General features: G+C 59.1%; 1 protein-coding gene and 2 long non-coding RNA genes across 6 annotated transcripts in view; 1 reads left to right on the top strand and 2 right to left on the bottom strand.

Moving 5' to 3' along the window:
* The first annotated feature begins 2,859 nt into the window (after window positions 1-2,859).
* LOC111758457 (uncharacterized) lies at window positions 2,860-4,244 on the top strand. 2 transcript variants are annotated; one of them, XR_002792632.2, is made up of 3 exons: window positions 2,860-3,121; window positions 3,577-3,645; window positions 3,978-4,244. It is a non-coding gene; the product is annotated as an uncharacterized LOC111758457 (long non-coding RNA). The 2 variants fall into 2 exon arrangements; XR_010047076.1 differs by lacking the exon at window positions 3,978-4,244 and having other exon boundaries at window positions 3,577-3,934.
* Window positions 3,919-6,968, bottom strand: LOC134475805 (uncharacterized). 3 transcript variants are annotated; one of them, XR_010047075.1, is made up of 5 exons: window positions 5,651-6,968; window positions 5,196-5,569; window positions 4,717-4,919; window positions 4,539-4,636; window positions 3,919-4,040 (listed from the first exon to the last, which is right to left on the bottom strand). It is a non-coding gene; the product is annotated as an uncharacterized LOC134475805 (long non-coding RNA). The 3 variants fall into 3 exon arrangements; XR_010047074.1 differs by lacking the exon at window positions 3,919-4,040 and having other exon boundaries at window positions 4,421-4,636; window positions 5,669-6,962; XR_010047073.1 differs by lacking the exon at window positions 3,919-4,040 and having other exon boundaries at window positions 4,422-4,636; window positions 5,651-6,962.
* Window positions 6,969-9,328: 2,360 nt separating this feature from the next.
* Cmip (c-Maf inducing protein) overlaps window positions 9,329-27,809 on the bottom strand; it is a 161,936-nt gene continuing 143,455 nt past the window's right edge. The window contains exons 11-21 of the mRNA XM_063247706.1: window positions 23,455-23,520; window positions 22,285-22,311; window positions 21,979-22,027; window positions 19,516-19,623; window positions 17,318-17,434; window positions 15,928-16,068; window positions 15,366-15,413; window positions 14,140-14,286; window positions 13,820-13,925; window positions 12,667-12,737; window positions 9,329-11,325 (exon numbers count right to left, since the gene is read on the bottom strand). Of these exons, the coding sequence (XP_063103776.1) occupies window positions 11,272-11,325; window positions 12,667-12,737; window positions 13,820-13,925; window positions 14,140-14,286; window positions 15,366-15,413; window positions 15,928-16,068; window positions 17,318-17,434; window positions 19,516-19,623; window positions 21,979-22,027; window positions 22,285-22,311; window positions 23,455-23,520 (934 nt within the window). The 3' untranslated portion in view covers window positions 9,329-11,271. The remainder of the gene's footprint in view (window positions 11,326-12,666; window positions 12,738-13,819; window positions 13,926-14,139; window positions 14,287-15,365; window positions 15,414-15,927; window positions 16,069-17,317; window positions 17,435-19,515; window positions 19,624-21,978; window positions 22,028-22,284; window positions 22,312-23,454; window positions 23,521-27,809) is intronic.

Raw genomic sequence — 27,809 nt, 5'->3', positions numbered from 1 at the left:
TCTATGAGACGGGAGTGAGGAGGCCGTGTGGGAGATGAGCCGCGGCACACAGCGGGCTCTCGGCTGCACCCCAGCCCGCCACACTGCTGCAGGAGCGAGGCCACAAGGACACCCGCGTCCTCCAGCAGCCACAGGAGGCCACCCCTCCTGCACTGGCTGCTTCGCCTCCCCCATCCTCTCACCCTCCATGCCCACGCCTGCCGCCAGGCCTTTGACGAAGCTGTTTCCTGGCCGCGGAGCTGCCCAGGGGCCACTCCGCTCCCCCTCTCCTCCCTCCAATCCTTGCTCAAAGCATCTGCTCAGCAGCTTCACCGAGCACCTTCCTCCACCTCCCGAGGGTGACTCTCCGCATCCCATTACCCTTCCAGGACCCAGCCTTGTGATCGGGCTTACTGACCCCTTCCGGAAAATGGGCCCCATGAGGCAATGTTTTAGTCCTACTTATTCATTGCTGAATCTGCCGCACCTACCAAAGTGACTACCTGGTACCCAGGATGAGAGCTGTCAATACCGACGGATGATTGGTGGGTGGGTGGGTGGAGCGAAGGATGGATGGATGGATGGATGGATGGATAGATAGACGGATGGATGGAAGGATGGATGGAAGGATGGATGGATGGATGGATGGATGGATAGATGGATGGAAGGATGGATGGAAGGATGGATGGAAGGATGGATGGATGGATGGATGGATGGAAGGATGGATGGATGAATGGATGGATGGATGGAAGGATGGATGGAAGGATGGCTGGATGGATAGATGGAAGGATGGATGGAAGGATAGATGGATGGATGGATGGATGGATGGATGGATGGATGGATGGAAAGACAGGTGGGTGGATAGGTGAGTTGGTGGGCAGATGATGGATGGGTGGATGGACGGATGGGTAGGTGGTAAACATGGGAGGAGACTGAGCAGTCTTGTCTAGAGGTCATGAAATCAGCATCTGGGTTTGAGTTCCCTCCATTCTAAGACAGGAAAACCGAGGGTCAGAGATCGCTGGGCTTCCTAAGAAGGGGGTGAAATGTCCCGCTGTTTCTATCTGTCATCCCTGCTCCGGTAGAAGACTGAGGTTCCGTGAGCAGAAAGAGATGGGAGCCCGCACCCCGAGTCCCAAGTTTACTCTAGCTGTCCACCCACCTGGCCAACAGGTCCTGGGACTGAACTCAGGGCCTTTGCACTAACCTACATCTCCAGCCAGTTTTAAAATTTGTATTTTTAATTTTGAGGCGGTCTTGCTAAATTGCCCAGGCTGGGCTAAACCTTGGCGGTCCTCCTGCCTCAGCCTTCCAGTGCTGCAGGGATTACAGGCGTGCACCCCCACAACGGGCTGGAGTTGCCAATCTTGAAGCTGCCCCTGCCTGAGGCAGGAAAGAGAAAACTGACCAGAGCGGGCAGGGCAGGGACAGATGGCCACAGCCACTTGCCCAACACCCAGCATGCCAGAGAGCTTTGAGTTTCTGGAGTCAGGAGCACATCAAGGAGGAAGTGATCCCTCAAGGCCAGGTCCACCCAAACAAGGTCAAAGGCAGCATCAGCAAGGAATGAGCACCTTTCCCTTCCCGTCCCCTTGCATCCCGGGACAGGCCGGGACTCCAGCAAGAGGGCAGGACAGGAGAGGGGTGAGGCCCTGGCTGGCTGGGCTGGAGTCCCCGCTCCTGAATTCGGCTTTCAGGAACCAGGAAGGAAGGTTTAGCAGAGCTGGGCGGGTAGAGCGGCTGTCCTTCCTATGTGTGCCCAGGCAGGGGTCTGCCTGTCCTCCGACCTGGGTGCAGGAGATGCTCCCTGCTGGGCACAGCTTTCGGGGCACTGCAAGACACCCGGAGAGGTGGGATGTGCTCAGCGAGAGACTTCGCACACCCAACGGGGGACGCTGGGGGAGGAGCAGGGGCGGGAGAGGTCAGTAAGGGGGCCCAGTGCCCACGTGCTTCCCAGGAGGACGCCAGCATGGCCTTATGCCACTTTCCAGATGGGAACCTGAGACCCAAGGTGGGGGAGCCCTGGCGCCATGGCAGGCATCAGCTGGAAATGAGCCCCTTCTGGGCAACAGGAGTGGGGTCAACCGAGGTGGGTGGCTGGGTGTCCCCGAGGCCCAGCCGCAGCCTGCAGGGCCCAGGTGGGTCTCTCTGCCTCCCACCCCTAACCTTTTGCAGCCTTCCTGGCCTGGGGGGCTGCAGCTGCTGTGGCCTGTGAGGGAAGCTGGGTCTCCATGGCAACACTGACGTCAAGGGCCAGGCTGGGAATGCGGCCTCCTGCCCCCAGCGGCTGCCAGGCCTGGTCCCAGCCCCAGTCCACAGCAGCTGGGCCCCCATCTGTCGGGAGCTGCTGACCCTGCCCTCTCATCTGTCCCGTCCAGGCCAGGATGCCGGAGGCAGACAGGTGTAGCCAGATCGCCAGATCTCACAGCCTGCCGCCTTCCTGATTTCCTGGTTCCTCCCGTCCCTTTGTCCTCCTTTGTCCTCCTTTGTCCTCCGACTGGGCTCAGGCTAGCTGCTGGCGTAAGGAACTCCACTTCCTGCTCAGTCTGTGTGGCCCCTCCCAGGGACGCCAGGCGGGTGGGAGGTGGACCCTGGCCTCCTTCCCTGGGTTTCTCCTCTGACCCTTCCACAGTACAGCCAGGGAGGGGGGACAACTCCCAGAGTGTCATGTGGCCCCTTCCCCATCCCTGCCCTGGATTGAGACCCCAGGCTGTGCCCTGTGCCCAGCTGCTCAGTCCCCACTTCCTCCTCCTCCATTCTGGCTGGCCCTGCTGCAGAAGGACCAGCCTGGCCTGCGGCCTCTGCACATGCCGTTCCCTGCTGTCAGGTGGGACCGAGGCTCCTCTGCGCCCCAGACCCCTCTCAGAGGCTCCGAGCCGCAGCCTGGGTATGGTCTGCCTGTCTGATGGCCGCCTCCTCCCCAGCCTGGAGGTGACCTGGTGTCCCCTCTCTTGCTCACTTCCAGTCCCCAGGACCTGGCGCAGAGTGGGTGCTTGGCCCCTCTCCCCTGCCTGGGCCGCTATGTGGTTTTGGTTTTCAGTGCCAGGGATCGAACCCAAAGCCTTGCACAGGCTCGAGCAGTGCCCCGTGGCTGAGCTCCGCCTCCAGGCTGAGCAGGACTCACCCGCCCGTGTGTCACTGGGTAAAGTATTCATGCTAATGATGACATCGCCACCTTGCTGGAACATTTTCTTCACCCAGAAATGAAACCCCGAATCTGAGGACAGCACCCACCCCCAGGTCCCCTCTGCTCCTAAGCAAATCCCAAACTTATTCCTGTCTCTAGATTTCCCGTCCTGGACGGCACAGCATGAGACCTCTTGGGTGCCGTGTGAGGGTGAGGCTGGGAGGAGGAGGAGAGGGCTGGGGACTCGGCTCAGTGCAAAGCCTTGGGTTTGATTTCGGTCACACAGCTGCACACACACGCACCTTGGCCCACTTTCCAAGTGTGGTGTCAGACCGAGTCAGGCTCCCCACCCCACCCCAGCCCCGCCCAGCAGCGGTGCTGCTTCCCTGGCTTCACGGGGTGCCATTCACCCACTCCTTGCCTCCTTTGCCCTGAAGCGCATGCTTAAGATTCCCTTTCCTGCCTCCTAGGTGATCGCCCCGTGGGCCTCTGAGCCTGTGGCCTCCTGGACTCTGGGTTCAGCCAACTGCGGATCGAAGGTACGCGGAGGAAACCACCTCTATACTGAGTGTGCGTGGATGGTTCTTCGAGTCATTTGCTAAACGTGTGATAACCAGTTCCTTGGCGTTTGCATCATGTCTGATGTGACGAGCAATCTAGGGGTGATTCAGTATGGGCTGTTCGTAGGCTGTATGCAAAGCCCACACCACTGGATATCGGGCACCTGGGCAGTGATCTGCAGAAGGCAGAGGTCCTGGAGCCAGAACCTGCAGTATTGAGGGATGGCTGTGCTCTTATTAAGAATAAATTAGAATAGGGAGACACTTGCTTTCGGTTCGTTTTTTAGTCGAGGTCTCAATGTGTATTCCAGGCTGGCCTTGAACCTGTAGCGACCCTCCTGCCGCAGCATCACCCAGTAAAAGGCTGTGACTTCCTGGGGTGCAGAAGTTTACATATCAGGAACTGAAGCAACAGCCCCCTAACCTCACTCGCATGCTGAGTTACGCAGACTGGTCTCCCCGCACCCCCTTCTCCCTGCGCACCGCAGAGGGGCCTGCTCCCCGCCGGCCAGCTCAGCCCGCCTTGCCCACGCGACTCCCGCCATCCTCACTGTCACTCACGCTGGAGCCACCCTCTTCCTCACGGGATCACACTTCCTGGGAGAGGCCTTAGATCAAGGCTTTGGCCTGTGTGTCCTCATTAGATCAGGCTTAGGACCGCTTGGCGCCCCATAACTATAGCTACTGCGAGCTGCATTGAAGGTGGTGGCCTGGAATTAACTCACCGGGATTCCAGTAATGTATCAATAGAATTACCAACATAGTGGGAAAAGGGATTACAATGTGTGGATTACAATATTCTAAGGGTTTGCAATATAAAATATTGGGGTTACAATCCAAATACAGCTCCACGCCTGCTGTCTGCTTCTTACCGAGTAGCCTGGCTCTTGCTTTACAGAACTTGGGGCTGGGGATTTAGCTCAGCGGCATAAGCGCCTGCCTGGCAGGTGTGAGGTCCTGAGTTTGATTCCTGGTTAAAAAAAGGGAAAAGAACTGTAGGATTGTGCTGTCCACGCGGCAGCTATTGGCCACGTGAAGCCCAAACTGTACCCTGATCTCCAAGGGCTGCTGTGGGGAACCGGTGGAAAGGGCTCATTATCTTCTCACACTGCTCACACACTGAAATGATGACCCTGTTGCTAGGTTAGGCCACGACACAACCCATCACTCAGATAACTTCTGCCTGTTTCTCTTCAGGATTCCAAATGTGGCTCCTGGAACATTCTAGTGGGCCCCGCGGCTGTGCAGTCCTCCTGTTGGGCAGCAAGCGTGGACATCAGCCCCCCACCATGCTCCTGGAACTCCAGGCAGTGCTGAGCAGCACTGCTGCCCCCTGAGCAGCCCGGAGGGGATCCCGACCCCACTACAGACCCCGAGAGCCCCGTTAGCCACTGGGGGGTGGGCGACAGTCCCAGGAAGGCGCTGCTTGGAGGGGGAGCCTGCCCCAGAATGGGGGAGTCCCCCTCCCAGGTGCGACAGCCCCTCCTCCCTGGTACAGGGGCACTTGGGGGCCCATCTGTCCTTCGTACCTTAGAGGGAAGCAGCCCCTTCCATCTGGTCTGTGCTGGATCCCAAAGCCCCCGGGGCTGGTTTTGTTCGGGAGCAGCTGTCTGTGTGTGGATCCCTGCCTACTCCCCAGGGGTGGGCTCGGTGGCCCACAACTTCCTGCGCCTAAGCCCTGGGCTCTCACACTCTGCTCACAGGGACGCGGATTTAGGTCACAGTCCCGATGCTGCTGTCTTGAAATTCGTAATGTTTGTTAAGACGGCCAGCTCTGAGGTCAGGCTTCTCCAAGCGGTGAAAGAGTTCAGCGTCCCTGGCGACCTTGGGGAAGTAGAGTCCAGGGAGAGCCCTGTGCGCTGCGTCCGATGAGTCTGCTGTGGACACGGCTGCTCCCCCGACTCTGCAAAGGGAGCGAGGCTGTGATTGGGCCCGGGGTTCCCCGCCCTGACCGCACGTTAGAACCCTCCAAGGGGCTTTTAACCTGCATTTCCGGCTGCACCTTTGTCAGACCCACCGAGCCCCGCGGTCGGCACGTTTACAGCCTCCCCAGCCGACTCCAACGTGCAGCCCGCACTTGGAGGGCAGCACCCGTAAACCTAATGGCCATGCACCTGGGGACCTTGTTAAACATCCAGGCTCTGATGCAGGAGGGCTGGGCAGAGCCAGCTGAGACCGCATTGCTGATTCTCACACTGTGCTCACGCAGCCCACCATCGACCACATTTGGACTAGCGAACTCAGCTGAGGTCCTCGTCCTGGTACATAGAAAGAGAACCTAACATCACACCATGTACAGCTGAGCAGGCTGTGCATTGCACAAGTCGGCCAAACGGAAGGTAGCAGCCTTTCATGTGTAGGTGTGTCTTGTTATCAGGACGGGTTTCCAGCAGGTGGCAGCAGAGCGTTTTAAGGAAGGAGCCTGATCAGCTAACAGGCTGGCCAGGTGTAGCTCCCAAAGGATTCCTGCCGGCAGGACTCACCTTCCCAGGGCTGGATGCAGCTGAACAGCAGCCACTAGGTTGTCATTTAACACCTGCTTTGGGGCTGCTCCTCTTTAATCTGAGGTATAATATTCGTTGAAAAAAAAAAACCAACCCCAAACCCATTAAACAGTGCCTGTCTAGTCTCTTTCGATTCCAGCCCCTGACAACACTGATCTGAGCTCTGTGGATTTTCTTTCATACAAACAGAATCATACAAGACATGTTCTTTAATGCCTACCTAACATTGTATTTTTAAATTTAATTTATGTGCTTACTTATTGCTACCGGGAATCAAACTCACAACCTTGTGTTTGCCAGGCAAGTGCTTATGCCACTGAGCTGTGTCCCTGGCCCCTAGTGCTGTTATTTAAGACTCATTGGGTTGTGGCACTGGGCCCTGAACCAGGGCCTTCACACTAAGCTACATTCCCCTTTTAAAAACTTACTTTGGAGACAGGGTGCCGCTGTTTCCTGGTCCTGTTGACGCTTCCCACAGTGGCTGGTCCCTTCCCCTGCCGCCCCCACCCCGGGTCCTTGCAGCCTGGCCGGGAGACCCCTCTGTTGTTAGGCTCTGGCCACATGTCCCCAGGGGTTTCCCAGCCTCCTCCTGGGCCTCGTCGTATCTCAGGCTCCCCAGAAGCAGACACCGAGGTGGGGTTCAAGGATGGGCAGCTACCTGGGGAGCTGTGAGGGGACATCAGTGGGGACCAGGGGAGCCAGGGTGTGGAAAGAAGGTCCCGACCCAACGGCCAGCACCCAGGGCCAGCGAGGCTTAACACCAGGCAGGGACTCTGGGAGTGCGAGAAAGGGGTCCGGGACTGTCCTCTCCCCTGAGGAACGGGACCCCAGGGTGCTCACGTGCCAGCTGGCTCCCCTGTAGGGTGGCCCTGAGCAGCCTCCCTGTGAGAAGCTGGGCCTGGAGCGCCTCCTGCACCCCGCCCTCACCCTGTCTCAGGCCATCATTTCCCTGCGGGTTTCACCCAGGCTCCCCGGAAGCCGTTTCCCCAGTGACCCCAGCCCCCACCTCACCTCACCCACTCACTAGCCAGCAGCCAGAGACTGCCCCACGAGGCCCGCCTACAATCTTGGTCTCACTGTGTGACCTTGACCAAGAGACCCAGCTTCTCCCGCCTCATCGTCCACAGGGTCATGTTAGTGCCTGGCTCCTGGCTTTGCCAGGAGGGCTCCTGTGCCCGGCACACAGGAGGTGCTACCACGATCAAAAGAGACGGTGAATAAATGGGAACATTTTCTTCCAGTAAAAGGCGTTGCCATGGATCCGCATCAGGACACCCTTGGCTCTGCACGCCTTTCCCTCCGTCCTTGCCTCTTCCTGAAGGAAGCACTTCTGCAGGTCCTCTGCCCTGGGTGTCGTGGCGGCCTCCCTCCTGAATGGACTCAAGACGGGGAGCCGTCGTGGCCTCTCTGACTTTAAGAGCAGGAAGCAGGCAGCACCGGCTCCAGGGGACAAGGTGGCTGGTGACACACTGTGACGGTTTTAGCGGAATGTGCCCTTTCACTGGATGGCACAGGGCAGCAGCACTCACAGTCTGGTTGCACGCTGCACAGACGCTCCTGGCGGAGGACCTGCAGAGCGGCTTCCAGCAGCAGCACGGGGGCGGTTGGAGCGCTCGGCGCAAACACTTTATTTAAAAATAAGTAGAATAACTACAGCTTGTTTTCATCTTCTTCCTCCTCAGGGAAGCTCCAGGCTCCTAAAGGTGATGCTGGGTGACATGGCCTGTCTCCCCTTCACCTGTCCCCCTAGCCCAGCATTTTCCAGCAGCGCATGTTGAATAGTGGCCCCGGCAAGCATCCGCCCCTGGAGCCTGTCAGTGTGATTTGGGAGAGTGGGTCCCTGCAGATGTGCCTAGGATCTCACTCCAGAGTCCAGGGACACTTTGCTACTAACAGGGGAAAGGGACACAGACTCTGGTCAGAAGTGGGACAGAGCCGCCACCAGCCAGGGACAGAGGGGCCCCGGGCTGTCCACACCGTGAGCCGGGCCATCTCCATCCCTGAGCGCCCCCAGCGTGGTGTCTGCAGGGGCAGCTACAGGAGACCCTCAGAACCCAGCGCTTGGTGGCAAAGTGCCCCTAGCTGGGTGGCTTGACGTGACAGGACTGTGTTGTCTGCAGACTGAAAACCCACAAAGCTTGATTCCTCCAGAGTCCAGTACAAGGATGGGTTTCCTGCCTCTCTTTGGGTGGCTCTGTACCCTGGGCTCCCCATTTATGGTCCTATTGCAGTTGGGCCCACCCTGGGGACCTCCTTCTAACTTGATGGCCTCTGCAAAGACCTGGCTCCAAATAAGGTCATTTTCCAAGGTGCTGGGAGTTTGGATGTCACTGTTGGGAAGCACAGTTCAGCCCCAACAGTGACATCCCGAGCCTACCGCCCTCTCTCCTCCCACAGTTGCAGAAAGGTCCGTGTGGACCCTGTCTGGCCCAGGGCCATGCCTTGGCCTGATCCCGTCCCTTGCTGGTGACTTGGTGTGTCCCTGGCTTCAGCGCCACCTCCTCCAGGAAGCTACCTGGCTCCCATCCGTCTCAGCACCTGTGCCTGCCTTGCATCAGGCAGGTGGCACATGCTGTGTGCCCAACTCCCAGCTTCAACACTGGGCCCAAGGGCAAGGGTCACATGCCCTGCTGTGCCTTTTTTGAAGGTGGCTGATGCCCAAGAAGCTGCTCCTATCAACGTCCACAGTGAGTCTGGCGCTAAGGCAGTGCCGTGGCTGTGTCACCATCAGCACCACCCCACTCGTCACCTCCAAATGTCCTCTCCCACCTTAGTTACAGGCTGGTAGCAAGGACCTGAGACGATGCAAGCAGGTGGGAGAGGGGCCGGACCTGAGGCGGGTGGCAGGACACCCCAGGATGGAGATCCTGGAAGGGGGTGGGTGGGAATAAATGGCATCTTCTTAGAGGAGTCTCAGCCGGGCTCTGGGGCGCGAAGAGGCCACCACAAACCAGCAGCAGCTGCTCCTCTAGGAAACTCCTTAGGGGCCACAATGGGGCAGGCCAGCCCAGGCCGGGGACAAACTGGGCACAGGGACCCCGGCAGCGCCCTGCAGTTCCGGCCCCCACAGACGAGTGTGCAGTCATCCAGGCTCCAGAAAGGTGGCTCCGCCCTCCCCAGCCCCCCCACCAAGCCGCACAGAAAGGCCAGGCACCAAGGAATCACTTACAGTTTATTTTTGCCTGAAAGTATTTCACATGTCTTTGTACACAGCTACGTGACAGTAGTATTAACCATCGGGCAAAGCGACAGGCGAGGGGGAAGGTGCGGGCCTCGTTTCTTCTGTTTTAAATTTTTAAATGTTGTGTGTGTGTGTGTGTGTGTGTGTGTGTGTGTGTGTTTTGGGTTTTTTTTTGCTTCTGTTTTTTCTGCACCGGAGTGCTATGGAATACGGAACCAGGGATGGGGTGGCAGGGGGGAGAGGAACTAAAACCAAACGAAAACAACAGAAAACAGAACACAAAACAGAATACACACGCACGCACGCACACGCACACGCACACACACATGAAATAAAACCTGGCACAGAAAATGAATGAAGACTGAAACCCAATTTCTTTTTTTTCCCCTTTTTTAAAAAAATGAGGGCAAAGGGGGGTAATAAAGTCTACCTAGCAAAGTATAAAACGACAAAGCATGGTTTCCATCGAACAAGATTAAATATATATAAAACAATTACATCGACTGGGGTTCGGTTTGGAGGTGCCAGAGGGGAGATGTATTTGTGCTAAACCAACAGAAAAAGGGGCTGCGGGACAGGATGGACGGGGGATCCCAAAGAAGCCGCCAGGGTGGGCCGCCGGGGCTGGTCTGTACAGGGAGGGCTTGTTAAGAAAAAGCCGGCTGTTGATAAAAGACAAGGACGTCGGTTTGTCCGGAGCAGGTGGGGACAGAGGGACGTCTTCGCTGCAGTGGTCACACGGGTGGGGTGTACAGGCAGGCTGGCGGGTGACGCCTTTCTCTTCTCCCAAGAGACCATGCAGAGAGGCGGAGACAGGCATGCGGGACGGGACGACGGGGGCCCACAGTCTTAGCGGGGGACGGGGACACAAAGACCGCTGGACACAGGGACTTGTGAGAGGGCGGCTCCTCTACCAGGGAAGGACCAGGAGGGGGGTGAGCCGCCCCCTTCCAAACCTAGAAAAGGGGGCAGCTTGGACCTTAGAGGAGCAAGAGGACGAGGTGGGGACCCCCTTTCTCCCTCCTTCCCCCAGCCTGGCCCTTACCTACGAGGAAGCGGAGACACCTGGGAATCGGAAATATACAGGTGGGCAGGGTGAGTGGACAGACAGACGGATGGACAAGCATCAGCATGTGGGATCCATTACGAAAAAGCAATTAATTTGCCAGGGAGGGTCTTTTTTTTTTTGTTTTTTGTTTTCTTTTTTTTTTTTTTTTGTCTGTTCCCTTTAAAAAAAATAACAATAAAACTACCACTAACCCAACAGCCGACTGATTGGTACAGTAACTACACTCGGGGGGGGCGGGGGCGGGGACAGGAAGGGGGTCAGACTTCATAAATAAGAGCAGGTCCCAGACCCACAATTTGTCAACATCTCTTAAATAGGTGCATTATTTAAATCTTATGTACAACAAGAACCACTTTGCATAGCAATGGCAAGGACACAGGACGGCGATGACAGGACTGGGTCTTCGGGTCCCCAGGGTGGCGAGGGAGCTCTCGGCTCCGCTGGCCACCCCCCTGCCCGCTCGCTGCCGCCGCCACCGGGAAGAGAGCAACCGTGTCCGGCCGGCGAGATGGTGGTGTCCCAGGGCCTTTCCACGCGGCGGCGACAGCAGCAGTAAACAGAAAGGCAAAGAAAATCCACGAAGGGTCCCCACCCGCCTCCCCACCCTCCCGACTGGCTGACTCCGCTTGTTCCCCTGGTTGCCGACGACAATGTCCGTTTTTAGATCAGGCCAAAGGTTCCGATTGTGAAGCTAAAAGAATCCGGCGGCCCCGGTGGGCTGGCAGAGCCCTCCCCTCCGCCCCAGAGACTCCCCGTCTACCCCGCAGCCAGGCGCCGGGCACCCGTGTCACTGCTCCACGGCTGTTAGTCGCGTCGTGGCGGCTGCAGCGTCACTCTGCCAGGCCGGAGCTTCACCAGGCTTCTGTGTAGCGCACGTCCACCTCCTTCAAGTTAGGAAGCTTGGCCTGCGGGCAGCAAGGGGGTCCCGGTCACCCACCAGCCTCTGTTTGGGAATCTGGCGGGCCCAGCGCCACCCTCTGGGGGAGCTGGGCTCTGGGAGGCTCCGGGTCAGGAAACCAGAGTCAGGCGGTGGGGGAGGCGCGTGGCTGGGGTGCACGGCAAGAGCCCCTGGCTGTGGGAGGCTGGGGATCTGGCTTTGGGACACAGCGACTGGACCTGATCTTGGCTCTGCCATGGACTGGCTGTGTGACTGAGCACACGGCTGGGCTCCCTGGGCCTCAGCTTCCTCACATGGAGAGAAACTGAGTTAAGTCCCCCCTGGCTCGAAGGACATGGTAGGGGCTGAACACACACTTGCCATGTGCACACCCCTCCCACACGCATGTGCACATGCACATACACATGCATGCACAGCTCCTGGGCCTGGTGGCCCTCAGGGGCTCCCCACGGCCTGGCGCATGGCAAGCTGGGGGCCTGCATAGCATAAACGAACTCAGGCCCTTCTGAGTGAGGAGGCCACAGAGCAGGAGCCGGACCTCGGGCTTCTCTCGGAGACTAGACAGAGTGGGCAGGACAGGGCAGAGGCCTGCGGCTTTGCCCGCCTGGTGCTGGGCAGGGCCTCCCTCCTGTGCCAGGACAGCGTGCTCTGGGCAGAGGTCACGGTGGCCACCCCGCAGTGTTCCCACCCCAGCCCTTCCTCTGCACGGCTCCTGCTGTGGTTGCACCTGCGCCTTCTGAGGCCCAGGACAGGGATGAGCAGGAGGAGAAAGACAGGGATGGGCTGGTGGCTGCTGGTGCCCCACACTCCCACCGCCCAGGTCCTCCCCCTAGCCGACTCTGTAAGGCTGCCTTGTCCCGCTGGGGCATGGCTGTGTGACCCAGAGCCCCACAAAGCTCTCCCTGCTGCCATGCTGGCTCCCACTCAGAAGCCTCCTGTAAAACTCAGCCCACTGCCCTGCTGAGCCCTGGAGGTGGCGACTTCCTCCTGGGCTTAGTGCAACCCCAAGTCCTTCTGCTTCCACAGAATTTTCTTTGCTTCCAGCCCCTCATCTTTAAGTGATTCCCATCTGCATATGGTACACCATCAATTCCTGCCCATGTCCTGCCTCAGGGCCTTTGCACTTGCTCTTTCTCTGCCTTGGGTTTCCTAGTCACATTCTCAAGATGTGTGGCCTCTTCTTTGGAGCCATCATGCCTGGTAGTCTGAGGCCTGCAACTGGGCCCTACCCAGGTCCAGTTTCCATTTGGCCCCTTGACCAGCTGGTATAAGAGCTGGTGTAATGGACAGGCAGCTAGACTGCACCTAGATGCACAGGATGGCCTGGGGGAGAGAGGGAGGGAGTTACCTTCAGATCTTCGTAGGTGTCGGCCGAGAGCTTGGTGCTGTTCATGTTTAAACTGCAGAGACTCTTCATGGCTGTGCAAGGGCAGACAGACAGACAGACAGTGAGACAGTGTGGGGCCCAGCTCAGGACTGGCTGGCTGGCAGGTCACCTGTGCAGGAGGTGGGGGCTCAATGTCACCCGTGTGACCCCCAGATCGAGGGGCTCTGTCAGGCAGTGCTGGTAGCAGCTGGGGTTCTCTCTCTGCCAGTCCCTGTCACATCTCCCACTGTGAGCACCAACGTCCCTGAAGCCCAAAGGACATGCCCTGGGTCCCCCACACAGGCTGGGTCTGCAGCCCCTGTGGGCATCCGGGATGTCCTCCTGGTGGGTGCTGACTCAGGCTCAGCTCCTTGAAAGCAAACCTGGGCTTGGGTTTGTGCCAGAGCCCCGTGGGAGTCCCGTGGGCCCTCGTTAGAGCCATGTGGCCCCTGCCAGCTCCCAGGCATGCTGAGGTGGGGGTGGGGAACCTGCCTCGGGCCTGGGACTTGGGGGAGCACAGCTGCAGAGAATGGGCCCCACCTGGTCCCTCGGGCCCCCGCCCACCCAGAACCTGCCAACCTTGCAGGGTCATGGTCACTCCTTACAGTAGGGTCACCTCCTATGACCGGTCACCACACTAGACCCCTGCTGCCTCCCGGGAAGCCTCCAACCCTTGCAGCTGAGCCACAGAGCCTTGAGTCTAAAGCAGCAGATCCGGAAATGGGAAGCTGATCAAATGCAGACTCCCAGGCCGTGAGATGATTTCAATAAATCAGGACCAGGGCCCAGGAGCCAGCATTCCAGGTTTCCTGTGTGGTCCAGCTCCTTCCATTAAGGAACACTTCTCACCCTGGGCCGGGCCTGGGAATCCCGTCAGGTCTGGAAAGCCTGGGAAACTGCATTTCCCACCAGCTGACAGGATGGGGTGGCTGGGGGAGACTACAGCAGTGACACCCTAGGACACTTGGTTTGCACACAGTCACTCAGCAGATGGGCGGGGAAAGGCTCAATTCTCCCTTTCCACTGCGCTCCAAGCTCCATGAGGGCAGGGGACTGCGACCCTAACCCCCAGCTCCAGCACCCAGCACCCAGCCCATGCTCGGCACAGGGCCCAGTGTGCTGCAGGAGGACTCACAGCTGAGGGCCAGCAGGCCGGCGTCGGTGACTGGGGTCTCGCACAGGTTCAGCACCTGGAGCATGGTGAGGTGTTCTGACAGGAGCCGCAGGCCGGCGTCTCCAAACTGCAGGACACAGTACACTCAGGCCTTGCCCAGACACCCGAGGGACGCGACCCCAGGGCCAGGCAGAGATGGAGGGAGGTGGGGCTGAGTCCACCCACCCCAGGGCTTCGGGTCCGGCTCCCTGAGAGGTACTTCCTGGGGTGACCAGAAGGCTGGGCTCGGGCAGAAAGGGCAGGGGTGGAGGGGCAGTGGGCCAGGAGGTGGGCGGGCACACCTGAGTGGACCACAGGTTGAGCTGCTTGAGAGACGGCAGCTTGATGAGGTGTTCCGCGCAGGCACTGGTGACGTTGGTGAAGGCCAGGCTGAGGTTCTCCAGGTTTCCGAAGGAGCCTGAGCTCAGCAAGCGAGCCAGGTCAGCGTCCTGGGGACATGGGGGCGGGGGCGGGGCTTAGGGCAGCCAGGGCTTGCAGAGCGCACCGCAGTGGGGCCTCCCCTTCCCCAGACCTGCGCTGTGCCTGCCCAGCAGAGCTGTTGCCTGTGTCCTGTAGGTGGCACCATGGTGGGGCTTGAGTGGGGACTCCCAACCCGAGTCACCACGGCTGGCCTGGGGCCATGTGCAACACGCACACATCTCTCAGGACCCTGACCTTGCTCCTGCCTGAATGGCCACGCACCCGCCAAGGCCACCTCCCTTCTGAGCCCTCAGAAGTTAGCAAGCGCTGGCTCTGGATGCAAGGGTCAGGGGCGCCTGTGTCCCCCGCTGCAGCTGAGGCCACTCAGGGCCAGGCCACTGCCCGGCCCCCTCTGCAGCCCAACCTGGACGCCTGGCGTGAACGGCACTTCTAGGAAGATTCCTACGAGGAAGGGCACATTCTCCCCTGCCCCTTCCTCCTTCCGGTGGCTGGGACGAAGACACAAGGGCTGGAGCTTGGGCAGACTTCTAGGTCCATGAGGGGCTGCCATGTGTCAAGGGTTGGGGACAAGCAGGGAGAAGGAAATGGGAGGGCCGATGGGCACCGACGCGGTGGCCGTAAAATGAACCAATGGCGTGGTGCCTGGCACAGAAACACCGTCTGTGGGTTCCTACGATCATCACCACCAATAACAACTGGTCATGTATTACCCTTAACATCAGCAATAATATATGTACTTATTTATTTGTTTGCAGTGCTGGGGACTGGGTCCAGAACCTCGTGTGTGCTAAGCAGGTGCTTTACCACCGAGCCATGCATGCACCATCCACCAGTCGTCTCTATTGTAATATTTGAATTTTCTTTTAGGTTTTTCTTTTTCTTTCTTTTTTTTTGGTACTGGGGATCAAACTCAAACCTTGCACTTGCCAGGCCCGGTGCTTACTCCCCTGAGCTGAATTCCCAGCCCTTCTTTTAGGTTTTTTTAAATTTGTTTTCCGGAAATGCCCTTGCTTTCCTGTCACGTGCTGGGGGGCCCTCGTCACCTGCCGCCGCCCTCCCTGCCCCACACAGCGCCCGGCACACTCACTGTGGACTTCGAGGGCAGTGTGAGCCTGGTGGGCCCGCCTTTCCTTTGCTGCAATGGAAAAATGAGGGGTGAGGGTTGAGCCTCGGTCCCACCCGGGGCCCCACTTTGAGCTCCCCTCCTGGAAGCTCGGTGCAGGGGAGGCTGGGTGGCCATCCGAGCGCAAGCCACGCTCGGGTTTATGACAGAAACACAGCGAGGAGGTGGCGGTCACCCCGAGGGTGGGGGGTTAGGGTGATGCCGAGTCCTGGGCATCGGGCGGTCCTGGGAGGTGACACGGTGTACCCTCTTTCTCTGTCCTGCACACACAGTGTGGACAGAGATGCCCTCGGCGACAGGGTCCCGGGCAGTGACTGGAGGAGGGCCTTGACTGGGGTGTTGGGAGGTTGGCGCTGACGGGGGACGCTGTCAGTTCCAGCCCGGCCCTGCATGAGCAGGAGACCCAGGCCGTTTGCTTATCTTTCTGTGCCTCTTCCCATCACTAGAAAGGGCTGGCAGGACCCCAAGCTCCGGGGTTGGAGGAGGGGCGGTGGCGGTGGCTGTGGGGGCGCAGGGCGGGACCCACCAGCTCCTTCAGCTCCCGCTGCCGGTCGCACAGCTGCTCGTACATGCGCTTGCCCACATCCGTGCTCTCTAGCGTGGAGATGATCTGCAGCTGGGTGTCGTTGTTGTCGATGATGTTGTACTCCAGCATCAGGCACAGGATCTGGGGGACACACAGGGTGACGGGCGCCTGCGACCTGCGACAGGCTCCCAGAAGGGGCGGGGTGCCAGACCCTGGCCCCGAGCAAGGCAGGGACAGGCGCACAGGAGGCACGGAGGACAAGGCTGCTCCTTCACCCGGGTCTACAGCAGTGCTCAGAGCACAGGGTGGGAGCAGCTCGCAGGGCTGGGGCACAGCAGGACAAGTTTCCTGGGGACGTGGTGTGTCTGCCAGGGCCACTCTCCTGCCCTAGTCACAGGAAGCCAGGAACAAACCCAGCTCCTCTGGCTCCAGCCACGCCCTGTTACTTCCCTCTAGGCTCACCACGCCCCACCATCCTGCATTTGAACAAGCCTCTTTCTGCCACAGGGCCTTGGTATACGCTGTCCCCAGCTCACTTCTAACCTTTCCTTGGTCCTCAAAGCTCACCATCGCTCCCATTGGCTTGGGAAGCTCATAATTTTATTATTTTTGTGAGCAGGGTCTCACTACCTAGTTCAAGCTGGCCCTAAACTCACCATGTATCCCTGGCCAGTCTCAAACTTGCTGAAATCCTCCCACTTCAGCCTCCCAAGAGCTGGGAAGACAGGCAGGCATCACTATATCCAGTTGGAAGCCTGTGGCTCTAAAACAGGCCCCTCCTGTCCCCTGACTAACGGGCCGGTGTCCTGACTTACTCCCCCAGGCTGGAATGTGGCAGTGCCTCCACCAGATTCCCAAGGTTAAGCTAAAAATGCAATGCAGCTTCTGCCTGGCTTCTCTGGGACGGTTGCTCTGGGAATCTCGGGCTTCTGGGGCATGGAGGTGGGCAGTGGGGACAAAGGAGGAGCGGAGGGGGAGAGAGGTGACATGCCCAAGATCCAAAAGCAAACTAAATGCAGATACTGGTGGCTTTTTTTGCTTTTTTTGAGACAAGGTTTCACTATGTATCCTAGGATGGCCTTGAACTTGCTCAATCCTCCTGACTCAGCCTCCCGAGTGCTGGGATCACAGGCGTGCACTGCCACACCCAGCCACAGCGTTGTTCAAAGTCCCCTCTTGGGGCTATTCTGTTGCATGGCAGTAAATGACCAGACCAGAGACCTCCCGGTCCATCTACCAGTGCCCTGGTCCCAACGGGAACGACAGCCACCTGACAAAGGTGCCCCCGGTGCCCTGGCCTTGCCCACCTCTGTCCCCACTCCTGCCATAGCTCTGGGCTCATCAGAGGTCTCTGTCCCTGAGGAGGAAGGGGCCCCGGCCGGCTCCTTACCTCCACCATGGTCTGGTTCCCCCTCAGTGCCAGGAGCATGCAGGGGCCCAGCTTGTTTTCCGCCAGGGAGAGCAGGAATTTTTTGGTCTTGTAACAGGAGCCCATGAGGATGTGCACCTGTGGGGGAGAAGGCCCAGGTGACGTAGAGCCGCGGGGTGGGGCAGGCAGGCCGGCAGGACATAGAGGCCCTTGCTGGGGACGTGGGAGCCATGGTCCCCAAACCTTGAGCACACCATGCCTACTGCAAAGGGACATGTGACTCGGGGCGCCTGGGACAGCCACCTCCTGAGGCAGACAGTGGCTGTCGGTGGGGGGGCAGCCAGGTCACGAGAGTTCTGGAGATGTCCTTTGGAAATAAGTGACCTGGGGGCCGTGACACTCAGCGGGAGCAGCTAAAATGTGGCATGGCTCCCCTAATACAGGAGATCCCAGCTCTGAGCAAAGAGGGAAATAAAAGAGGGTAAGAGACAGGAGGTGGGTTCTGCAGAGGCTGAAGGAGACGGCCTGGGAGAGGGGAGGGGACAGGAAAGTGCGTCAAGCCCCAGCCGAGAGTGATCACTGAATCACAAGCCGTACTCCCGAGAAGCCGCAGAGATGGTTTGCCACCGACACCTAATGCCACTGAGACGTAGGCCTAAAGACGGATGGAGCGGCCACTTTCACACTAGGCGTCTACGTTACCACATCAGAAACAGAAGCCCCTGCAGCTCCCTCTGGGCCATCTGCTGTCCACGGGTGCCCTGAATCCCTAGCATGTTAGCGCTGCTGGAACCAGGTGGCAATTTCTGGGCAGCCTTTGCTTGGGGGCACTCAGGTCTGGCTCTCATGTGGGGTCAGGGCGTTTCACACCCCACTTCCAAGCTCCGAAGGGCATCTTGGGGACGTGTGGCCTGAGGACTGGCAGTCTATTCCGTCCAGGGTTATGTGTTGGGGGCTTGGAGGGGCCCCTGAGCAACTGAGCTGGGGAGGAGGCCCCCCCCCCCCCGCCAAATTCACATGACAGCAAATGCCCTTCTGGATTGGAAATGGCAACTGAAGCCAGGGGACAGTGATCTTGCCGTGGTATCCATGGAAACCACGCATTTCCATCCCCGTGGCTGCCTGCCCACCCGCACCCCGCCCCCCTTCCCGCCGTGTACGTGTATTTTCTGCTCTGCCGTTAACAACCCTGGCATACAAATGAGAGCTCCCAGGCTGAGAGGCTGCCAGCTCCCCAATGCACTGAGTCCCCGCATTGGGGGGGGGGGGGCTGCCCAGCGTTGCCATGGTGAAGCTGTGACGTCAGAAGCGGCCAAAAAGCCGTGGTGAGGGCGAGGGTGGTGGTGCGGGCAGGGCTGGGCGTAGAGGACACTTGGGAAGGAGCCTGGTGGCAGCGGGAGGCGGGCGAGGAGTGGGTAAGAAACAGGACCTAAAAATAAGCCCCTCTCGAGTGGGGCCTCGAGGCAGCACCCCTCTGTGGTCATAGCACAAACATCTCTGCGGACGACCCAACTGCCCTGCAGGGGTGACCCTAACCCAGAGGGTGCCTGGCAGCTGCTGGCACAGGCCAGCTCTGCTCCCCTCCTCCAGGCGACTAAACGGGGAAGCTCAGAGAGTCAAGTGACCAGCCCAAGGTGGGCTGCCGTGCTTCCCGGGGTTGGGGATCAGGGGGGAATGGCGGAGCATGTGTCCTGTGACCTCTGCTCCTGGAAGAAGGGGCGGCCTCTGGACAGAGTGGGCTTGGCCACAGGAGAGCTCCCAGAAAAAGCCTGCGTGACCCCAGGCAAGGCACTGACCCTCCCTGGGCTTCCATTTCAGCCCAGGTGGTGCCAGGGCCACTGTGCAGATGGGGCAGGGCAGTGCGGGGCGGGTCCAGTCTGCACCAATGGGAGGACAGGAAGTCACTGTGGAGGCAGCTGTGGTTGGTGACCTCACCACCCTCAGCTGGGGTGGGGACGGTCACGCTGACCTGGCCACCTCCCTGAAGGGTTGGGTGAGCTGCTGGCTTGGCAGTGTCATCCAGAATCCCCGGCTCCTGCTAGCTACCTGGTCACCCGCATCACCACGGCTCCAAAGAGCTCCCTTGTGTCCCCACCTCCAGAGCTCCAGGCTCAGACAGGAAAGGAGCAGATGACAGCTGTGGTGACCATCATCACCTTCTGTGTGAGCACGCTTGGGGCAGCCGACCCCGCACCCCAGCAGCCCGCTCTGCAGCATACCATGCTGGCAAACAGCTCCCCGTCGTCGTCACAGGCCACCCCGCCAGGGCTGTAGAGCTGGAACCAGCCGTCCTTGCCGGCCCGCACACTCAGCAAGCAGGAGTGCACCTGTGGGTGGGGACAGTGCGGGCCGGGTCTGCATGGGGACCTGCTGACGCCCCGACAAGCCCAGCAGCTGGGGAATCTCTTGCTTCGCTTCATCTGTGACTCCTGGCCTTGTACTGAACTCCATGGAGGCAGCTGGGGACACTGGGTCTCTGTGCCCAGGGGTGCCCGGGCTGTGTCCCTTTCCAGGGCTGGCCACCAGTCTCAGCCTCCTTTCCCATGGTCCCGCCTCTCTCCACATGGCTGGGTCTCTGTCCCCGTCTCCTTGGACTTCTGCCTCCTTCCGTCTCCATTTCCTGTCTTCGCTGGTGTGAGCCCTACTCTCTCCCGGGGTCCCCACCCTGCCTAGCCGCCCTGGGACCTCCAAAGCGCATGCACCCCCGCTCCACTGTCCAGGGTCGGGGTGATGTCAGCGCCCAAAGCACAACCCTTGAATTCCTCCCTGAGCTGTGTGTGTTCTCTTGTGTGCACACACGTGTGCATCTGGGAGGAATTCCCCGTGCACTTGGGCCATGCCGTGATGAGAGAGGCGCACACGAAGGCCTCTGCCCACCACGCATCCCCCCATCCTCAGAAGTCAGCTGAGGAACGGCGCCATCAGTCCCCCAGGAGCCCTGACAGTCTGCAGCAGGGAGCCAGGCACGGCAGGAAGCCCGGCACAGCCCACGCAGGAGCTCCGAGCACACAGAGGCAGTGAGCTTCTGTGTCTTCCTGAGCCTGCACTTCCCCACTTCTCGGAAATAAGAACCCAAGTGCTACTCAAAAACTATGGCGAAGAACTTCAGGGGAAGCTGAGGCAGGAGGATTGTAAATTCAAGCCCAGTCTAGAAAACTTAGATCCTGTGTCAGATTAAAAGGGTGGGGCTGTAGCTTAGTGTGATGGCCTGGGGTTCAACCCCCAGTGCTGGGGGGAAAAAAAGGACCAAAAGAAGAACCAGAACCACAGGCGACAGCTTGTTGGGGGGGCTCTATTCAGGCCCCCAAAAGCTCTCTAACCTGTAGCCTCCTGAGGCCTAAGAGAGGTGCCTGCTGGGAAATCCCCCCCCCCTGCAGCTGGCTCCGCCCCTCCCTTCTGGGAAGCAGCCACACCTAATTCTAAGCTCTGAGTTCAAACCTAGGGTGCCTTTCCAGCAGGGTCCTGCGAAGCAGTCTTTGTGCAGACGACTGTTGGGACCTGGCCATGCCTCGGCTCCGCCCCTGGGTTGTGTCCCCCACCAACCCCAGCCTGAGGATTTAGAGTCTCCAAGCCATGTCAGAACCACGTAGGTACTGGTTCCAGACACAGGTGGGGTCCAGTCCAGACCCAGAGACCCAGGCCATGCAAGGGTATGTGGAGCCTGCAAGGGCCGGACCCAGGTGAGGCCATGGGTCTCTGTATCCCCAGACTGCCGTCTCAGACCCCACGCCCACCCTGTGGCCCAACACTGGCTTTCCTAGGCTCAAGTCAAGTTTCTGGCCTCACTTTGAGCCAAACCTGCCCTGCTCAGCCCCTGCCCTGGCAGCTCCCAAGAGAACGACTGGCGGCCTCCTCTGCCGTCATCCTGCTCTGTTAGGCACATGTGTCCAGGTCTGACCCTGTCACGGTTTAGAACCCGTGGGCAGGGAGTGGTGGGCCCCGAGCCCCCAAGGGCGTCCCAGTGTGCAGTGCGTGGTGATTCGTGTGAGCCTGGAGCCAGGATGCTGGGCTTGGGTCCTGTTCCAGCCACGCTTCCTTGGAGAGGTGACTTCACGTCAGTCAGCTCCACTCGGAAAGGAGGTGGCTCAGAGGTAACCTGGGACCCCTGAGAGGCTTGCGTGTGGGCTGAGCGGGTGCAGGCACGAGCCTCCCAGGCCAGCCTGTCACGAGGGGCAGGGGCCACCACAAGGACACAGCAAGGCAGTGGCTAGCTTGTCCCACGTGTGTGAGCCCTGAGTGGGCGTCCACCCTGTCCCTGGAAACCTCACATGGCCATGCAGGGAGGCCCCTGGCTGTCGGACCCAGGAAACCAAAACCAGCTCAGGTTCCGGTTCTGAGCCCTTTCTCATCCTGACCCATAAACGGCAGCAACAGGCAGTGTCACAAGGCCACCATGGGACAGTGGGAGTCCCCAGCCCGCACCCCCTAAATCAGGGCCTCTATGGCATGGAGAAGCCTCCAGCCTTGACCTCTGAGTCCACAGCAACACCAACACTACAGTAGATCCCTCTGTGTGCGGCTGTCCGCACTCACGGTGAGGGGTCTCTGAACTGTACCGTGGGCCTGGTAACCCTTATGGATCCTTGAGGGGCCCCAGAAGCCCTCGGAAGACCAGCTGCTCCCGACAGCTGCCTGTGATGCCCAATAAAGCCCCTGTGCCTCACCAGTGAACACAGGCTCACCTCTTGTCGAGGGTCTTCCGCGAACCTCTGAATCACATACTTGAGTTCCCTGGAAGAGACCGGGCAGGGAGAAATCACCCACAGGCCTGGGAGGATGTGGGGTACCAAGATGAGGGGCGACATCGGGCTGTGTAGCAGAAGGAACAGGGCGGGGCGGGCGGACGGGTGAAAGTTGTCTGTTTGCTGGGCCGCCTGTCCCAGGAAGAGGCACGGGGAGGCCGGGCTGCAAGGAGGCTGGCGGAGGAGGGGCGGCTCAGGGTGGAGGCCAGGCAGCCAGGGGTGAGGAGGATGCGGCCGGGTACTCACTTGGTGAACTTCTCGTGTGCGAGAGCCCTGCACCGGAGACAGAGGAAGCAGTTAGCGGGGCAGGAAGGCAGCCCGGGGCTCAAGAGAACCAACCCCCCTGGGACTTCTGGACCCAACTTGTGACCCAAGGGAGGCAGGGCGCTGGGAGGGAAGACGGACATCCTGTCCCTGCCCGAAGCTCCGAACACCGGGGTCCTTTGGGGAGATGATGGAGGGATAGGCTGCGCCCCCAAAGCCACCATCTGGCCCACACCTGTCAACAGCAGTGACCCCGCGGGTAGGGGGAGGGGGGGGGCTCCAGGGACCCAGGTGTGTTTGTTAATTGTTCCACAATTAAGGCTCGGTTGTGCTAATTACTGGTGCCCTTAGTAGGCAATCGGGACGAACTCATCACGGGCCATTGTCAAGTGCGCCCTGTGGGGACCCTGCTGCCGCCCATGACGCCATGGCCCTTTGGAGACCACAGCGGCTCCCAGGAGTCCGATTTCTCCGGTCTCCAGTCCTGAAGGGGCTAGGGGGGACTAGCAGGGCCAGCAAATGGGGCCATTACCAAGGGTAATGTCCCCTCAGGGGAGCTACATTTCATAAACACGGCGGCTCCTTAATGGGCTCCGCAGGGGCAGAGAGGCCGGCCGCCTCCCCAGGCTGCTGCTTCACAGCCAGCACGACAGAGGCACAGAGGCACGTGTGAGCACTCTGTGGGGACGGGGACTGGCACGAGGGAGGGACGGGAGAGGGGCCAGCGTTCCACGGCCCTGGACAGAGGGCAGTGACAGGGACTACTACCGTGTTCCACCTGCAATCCCTGCACACAGGAGGCTGACGCAGGAGTGCTATGATCTGAAGGCCAGCCCGAGCTACTCAGTGAGTTCGAGACCAGCCAAGACTATATAAAAGACCTGTCTCAAAACCACCACAACAAAAACCGCTACACTGACTGTACTCTGTGTGTTCCGAGCTCGAAGAATCTTCCCCAGGGGCCTGCGAAGCCCGAGGCCACTCCTATCAGAAAGGTGGTTTTCAGAGCGAGCGAGCTGAGCCTCACAGAGGTAATGGACCCTGGCATCTTTTGGCTGTGGGTCCCCAGCCTTCCCACAGTGACCTGGCACGTCCCTAGAAGTGAGAGCAACCCCTTAACTCACGGATTCCAGGACCAGGGTATGGACTTACTCTTTGGGGAATGGAATGGGTTGAAGCAGGCTGGCCAGAGATGGTCTCCAGTCATCATAGTCCGACCTAGGAGGAGACACAGTGACAGTCAGGTGTGGCCGGCCAGGTGGGCTGCAGACGAGACCCACTCCACCCTGCCCACTTCATCTGGGGTCTTACGGCTCCCAGTCAGAACCACCCAGGCTAAAGTAACGCGGCCATGGTCACCTGGCTCACACCCTCTGGGAGCACACCCGCTTTGCCCTTGAACGGAGTTCCACCTTCACTGATCAGTCCCTCTGTGGACCCCTTGGGAACATCAGGGGCTGAACTGTGTCCCCTGCCCCAAACCTATATGCTGAGTGACCAGCGCCGGGAAACTCCAAATGTGAGTGCACTTGGACAGGACTCTAAAGAGGCCAAATGACAGCATTCCGGTTGGCTCCTGATCCAGTCTGACCAATGTCCTCATAACAAGGAATCTGAGTGTTGTAGTGAACACCTATAACCCCTGCACTCAGGAGGCTGAGACAGGAGGATGGAGGAGGCGTTGGAGGCCATTTGGGGCTGCACAGGGAGTCTAAGAGCCAGGCCGGTGCTGTGCAGACTGACGCGCAGGAGACGAAAACCATACGCTGCGTATTTGAAGTCTGGATCAACATTCCTGATTTATTGGCTACCGCTTTTCCTGCCTTTCTCCTCCTACACCCGATGCAAACGGCAGCCTCAGCAGTGACAGGGGTAAGAAAAACCCCACAAGAACAGAAGCTCTGGTCTCTCGTCAGCACGTGCGTCAAGCTGGGCTCCTTTGTTATGCACAGGAGCACGGTGACGAGGCTCAGAGAGGAAGCCACTGTTCAGGCTCACTCGGCTGCACCAAGGTGGGGTCCAGCCCCGGCTTCTCTGGCTCAGAGCCTCAGCGCCCACCTGGCTCCAAAGCCCGCAGAGCAAAGCCAAACAGCAGCTTAGGGGAGGAAACAAGGCTCATGACAGCTGGCTTAGGTCAGAGCAAGAGGCTTCTGCACCGAAGAGGGAGCCGAGCCGGCTGGGTAACGAGACGGCCTGAGACGGCCGATGGAACGGGCTGCCAGCTGCTCCTAGACTGGGGGACTGAGTCTCAGGACACAGACAGGAACTGAAAAATAATCAGACTCCCCCCAAGCAAAGATCCAGCCAGAAAACGGGCAGCAAAAGGAACATACTCCTCAGAGGAAGAGATGCAGACAGCCAATAAAGACAGCAAGCATCAGTCACCACTGCTGGCCACTGGAGAAGCGCAAATTACAACACTGAGAGACCATCTTAGCCAGGAAGAACAGCCATGATCAAGAAGGCAAGTAACAACAGAGGCCGGCGAGGCTGAAGGCCCGTCTGCCCTGCAACTCGAGTGCCGACTTGCACTCTGGAGAAGGATGTAGAGGCTCCTCAAGGAAAGGAAAAGCAGAAACTCCATCTGGCCCAGCTGTTCCCCTTCTAGGAATCTTCCCCCAAACTGAAATGCATCACCCAGTGATCCAGGAGTGCTGGTCTCTGTGGTGGTACAATCCTCAATGGCTCAATCTCTCAAGCCTCTGTGTACCTGTTATGGTTGACACATTGTATCAACTGGAGAAGTTTAGAAATTTAACTAAGAGTCTCAGCAGGGACCAGGAGGATCCTTACTTTGTAAAAAGCTTCAGCCTGTGCAAGAGGAGGGCACAGAGGTGCCAACCCTACACCCGCCCTGGGTGGGGGTGGCCTGCTTACAATATACAGGGGGAGAAGAGACGTGTTCTACCCCCCACCTTTTGCTCTGGCTGCTGCCTTGAAGCGTTGCCCCTGTGCCATGCCACCCTACTTTGGAGCCAGCTGATTATGGACTGAAACTTCCACAAACTGTGAGCTAAATAAACCTTTCCTTCCTTCATTTTGGGCATCAGGTATTTTGTCCCAGCAGCAAGAGAAAAGTAAGGGAGAGAGCACCTATCAGGGGATGGACGGATAAAGAAAATGCGGTATTTACACCCTGCAGAGTACTCAGCCACAAAGAAGGATAAACTTGGGCCAAATTTGTAGGAACACGGATACACCTTGAGACCACAGTGCTTAGTGAAACAAATCAGATGCACGAGTTGAAATACTGCATTGTTCCTCTTCTATGAGGAACTCAGAATACAGAGCAAAATAAAAGGGTAATATCTATTGTGAGAGAGAAGGCCACGGGGAAGGAGGATAAGATGAAAGGATTAATTATATTTTGTGTCCATGCACCGATGCCACTGCAGATGTGGACTAATAAGTAAGAAAAACTGTAAAGAGATTCAGCCAAACTGGAGCAGGAGCAGACGTCCCTGGTGGACCTCCTGCCCACGATGTCCACACAGCTAGCAGGTGTTTCTCTCTTGGTCGATACGTGCCAGGGAGAGTCCAGGCGCCAGGACTGGGTGGTCGCCAGAGCCACACCACGGCGCTGGGTTAGGTCAGGTACGCACGTGTCCTGCCCAGCCCAGCTCTGGGAAGACCCTGCCTGACAGCAGACCATAACAGCGCAGGTCACCCCATGGGATCAGCCCAGAGACCCTACAGAAAGCCCTGGTGCACAGCAGGGGTGTTGGGCAGCTGGCCCGCTGAGGACACCATGCAATCAGCATGCGGACAACCCCGTTTCAGAAGATGACCACGGAGGCATGAGCTCTTTGTCATTCACAGGACATGGTGGCCTGGGTCTGCCTGTGGCAGAAGTGATGCTGGTGAGTCTTGCTCTGGGACAGCAGGTGCCACCAGGACACAAGCTGAAGGGGGGTGTGGCCAAGCTGCCACTTGGGCCGGGGCAGGAGACTGTCACCTGGGCTCTGGGATGCACATTTGTATTTGCCGAACCTCGGCCCTTTCCTGGGGTCACCCCTTCTGCAGCCAGCCAGCCTCCCCTGGGGAAGCTCACCTTCCTCCTTCAGCCCACCTGTCGCGGCCTCCTGTGGCTTCCGGAAGCCAAAGTGTGATCACGAGATGTGCTTTTGTGCCATGCTCCTGCCACCCCAGTCACAGACCGAGAGATGGGGACGGCTGCCTCTGCACCGCCTTGCCCCCGACAGGCTGCTCACAGCTACCAGGCGGAGCTGTGTCCCTGGATCACAAGGGGTGCATACGAATTCTCCTGGTTTTTAAAATTTAAAATAAATTTTTCTATCTGTGTAGAAATGTCATTAAGTACAGAACTCCGAGAGGGCCTCAAATCACCCATAATCAGAATGGGAGGAGGAGGAGGAATGGGGATCCCTGGGGGCCCTGGAGCTGGGGTCTGGGACCCTCATGGGTGGGTCTGTCGCTGGCGGCCCCGGCATGGGCCCCAGTGGCCTGCGCATCCTGGTCACGGGTGTTTGGAGAGCAGGGCTGCTTGGCTGCTGTAGGAGAAGCGGCCTCTGGTCACGGGGCTATCCCCTCTGGCCAAGCCTGACACCCCTGGAAGGGAAGGAGGGTAGCAGGCAGGAGCAGGGAGGATACCACGGTCCCCAATAGCCTCGGCGCATGGAGAGGCTTGGGGTGCAAGAGGCCCACTTCTGGGTGACCTCAACAAGCTTCGCCTGCTGCCTTCGTGGTGGCACTGTGGGGCTCCCCTGGCTCTCCGTGCTCCGGGGAGCCTGTGCTTCTACCTCGGCTCTGTGGCCTGGGAAGCAGCTTTCTAAGGTTTCTAGACAGACCCCACGATCTGTCCGTGTGTCAGTCTATCTGTCCACTGCTGACTTAGACCTGGCACGGTGATCAGAGCCCGCCTGCGTCTTGGGCTGCCGGCTGCCAGCCACGGGACCAGCACTCTATTTCATTCTCAAAGCAGCCCGGACAGCTAGCACGTGTGGACGGGGCTCTTCCCCTCTGTGCAGCTGGGGAAACTGATACTCTGAGACAGACTTGCTCAAAATCACGTGAGCAGCAGAGCAGTGGGGATGGAGCTCGCACCGAGCGGGGCACCTTCTGGGCTAGGTGTTCAAGCCGGTGGAGTAGGGCCCTGGGGGGGAACAGACTGTGGGGCGTGGCGTCCCTCAATCTGCCAGACCCCACAGTGTCTGGGACCCTGGATCTCATCCAAACTCCTGTTCCACCTTAGTCTTGTGGGGCTCAGTTTCCAAATTCTGAGCACCCCCTTTCTGTGCTGGGGGGTGGCACTCGGGGAGGGGCAGCTCCTCAGGGAGCAGGGTGGGGTACACAGCGCTCCCCTCCCCTGCCCCACAGTCCAGGTTGGCTCAGCCTCCCAGTCCTTAGGACACCCCCAAATCACTACCCTTCCAGGCAGACCCAAGGGGTGGGGGCTCCAGCCAGGCCTCTGGAAAAATCGGGCCTGTGGGAAGAGCAGTGGCCTCCCCGCCCCAACTGCTTGCCCTGCCTGGCACTGAGGCCATGTG

The sequence above is a fragment of the Cavia porcellus genome, unplaced genomic scaffold (genome assembly GCF_034190915.1).
Source record: "Cavia porcellus strain 051 isolate PalLab524CR breed Dunkin Hartley unplaced genomic scaffold, mCavPor4.1 scaffold_4, whole genome shotgun sequence".
NCBI lineage: Eukaryota > Metazoa > Chordata > Mammalia > Rodentia > Caviidae > Cavia > Cavia porcellus.
Note: the sequence above shows the minus strand (reverse complement) of the source record. Positions and strands in the feature narration are given on the sequence as shown.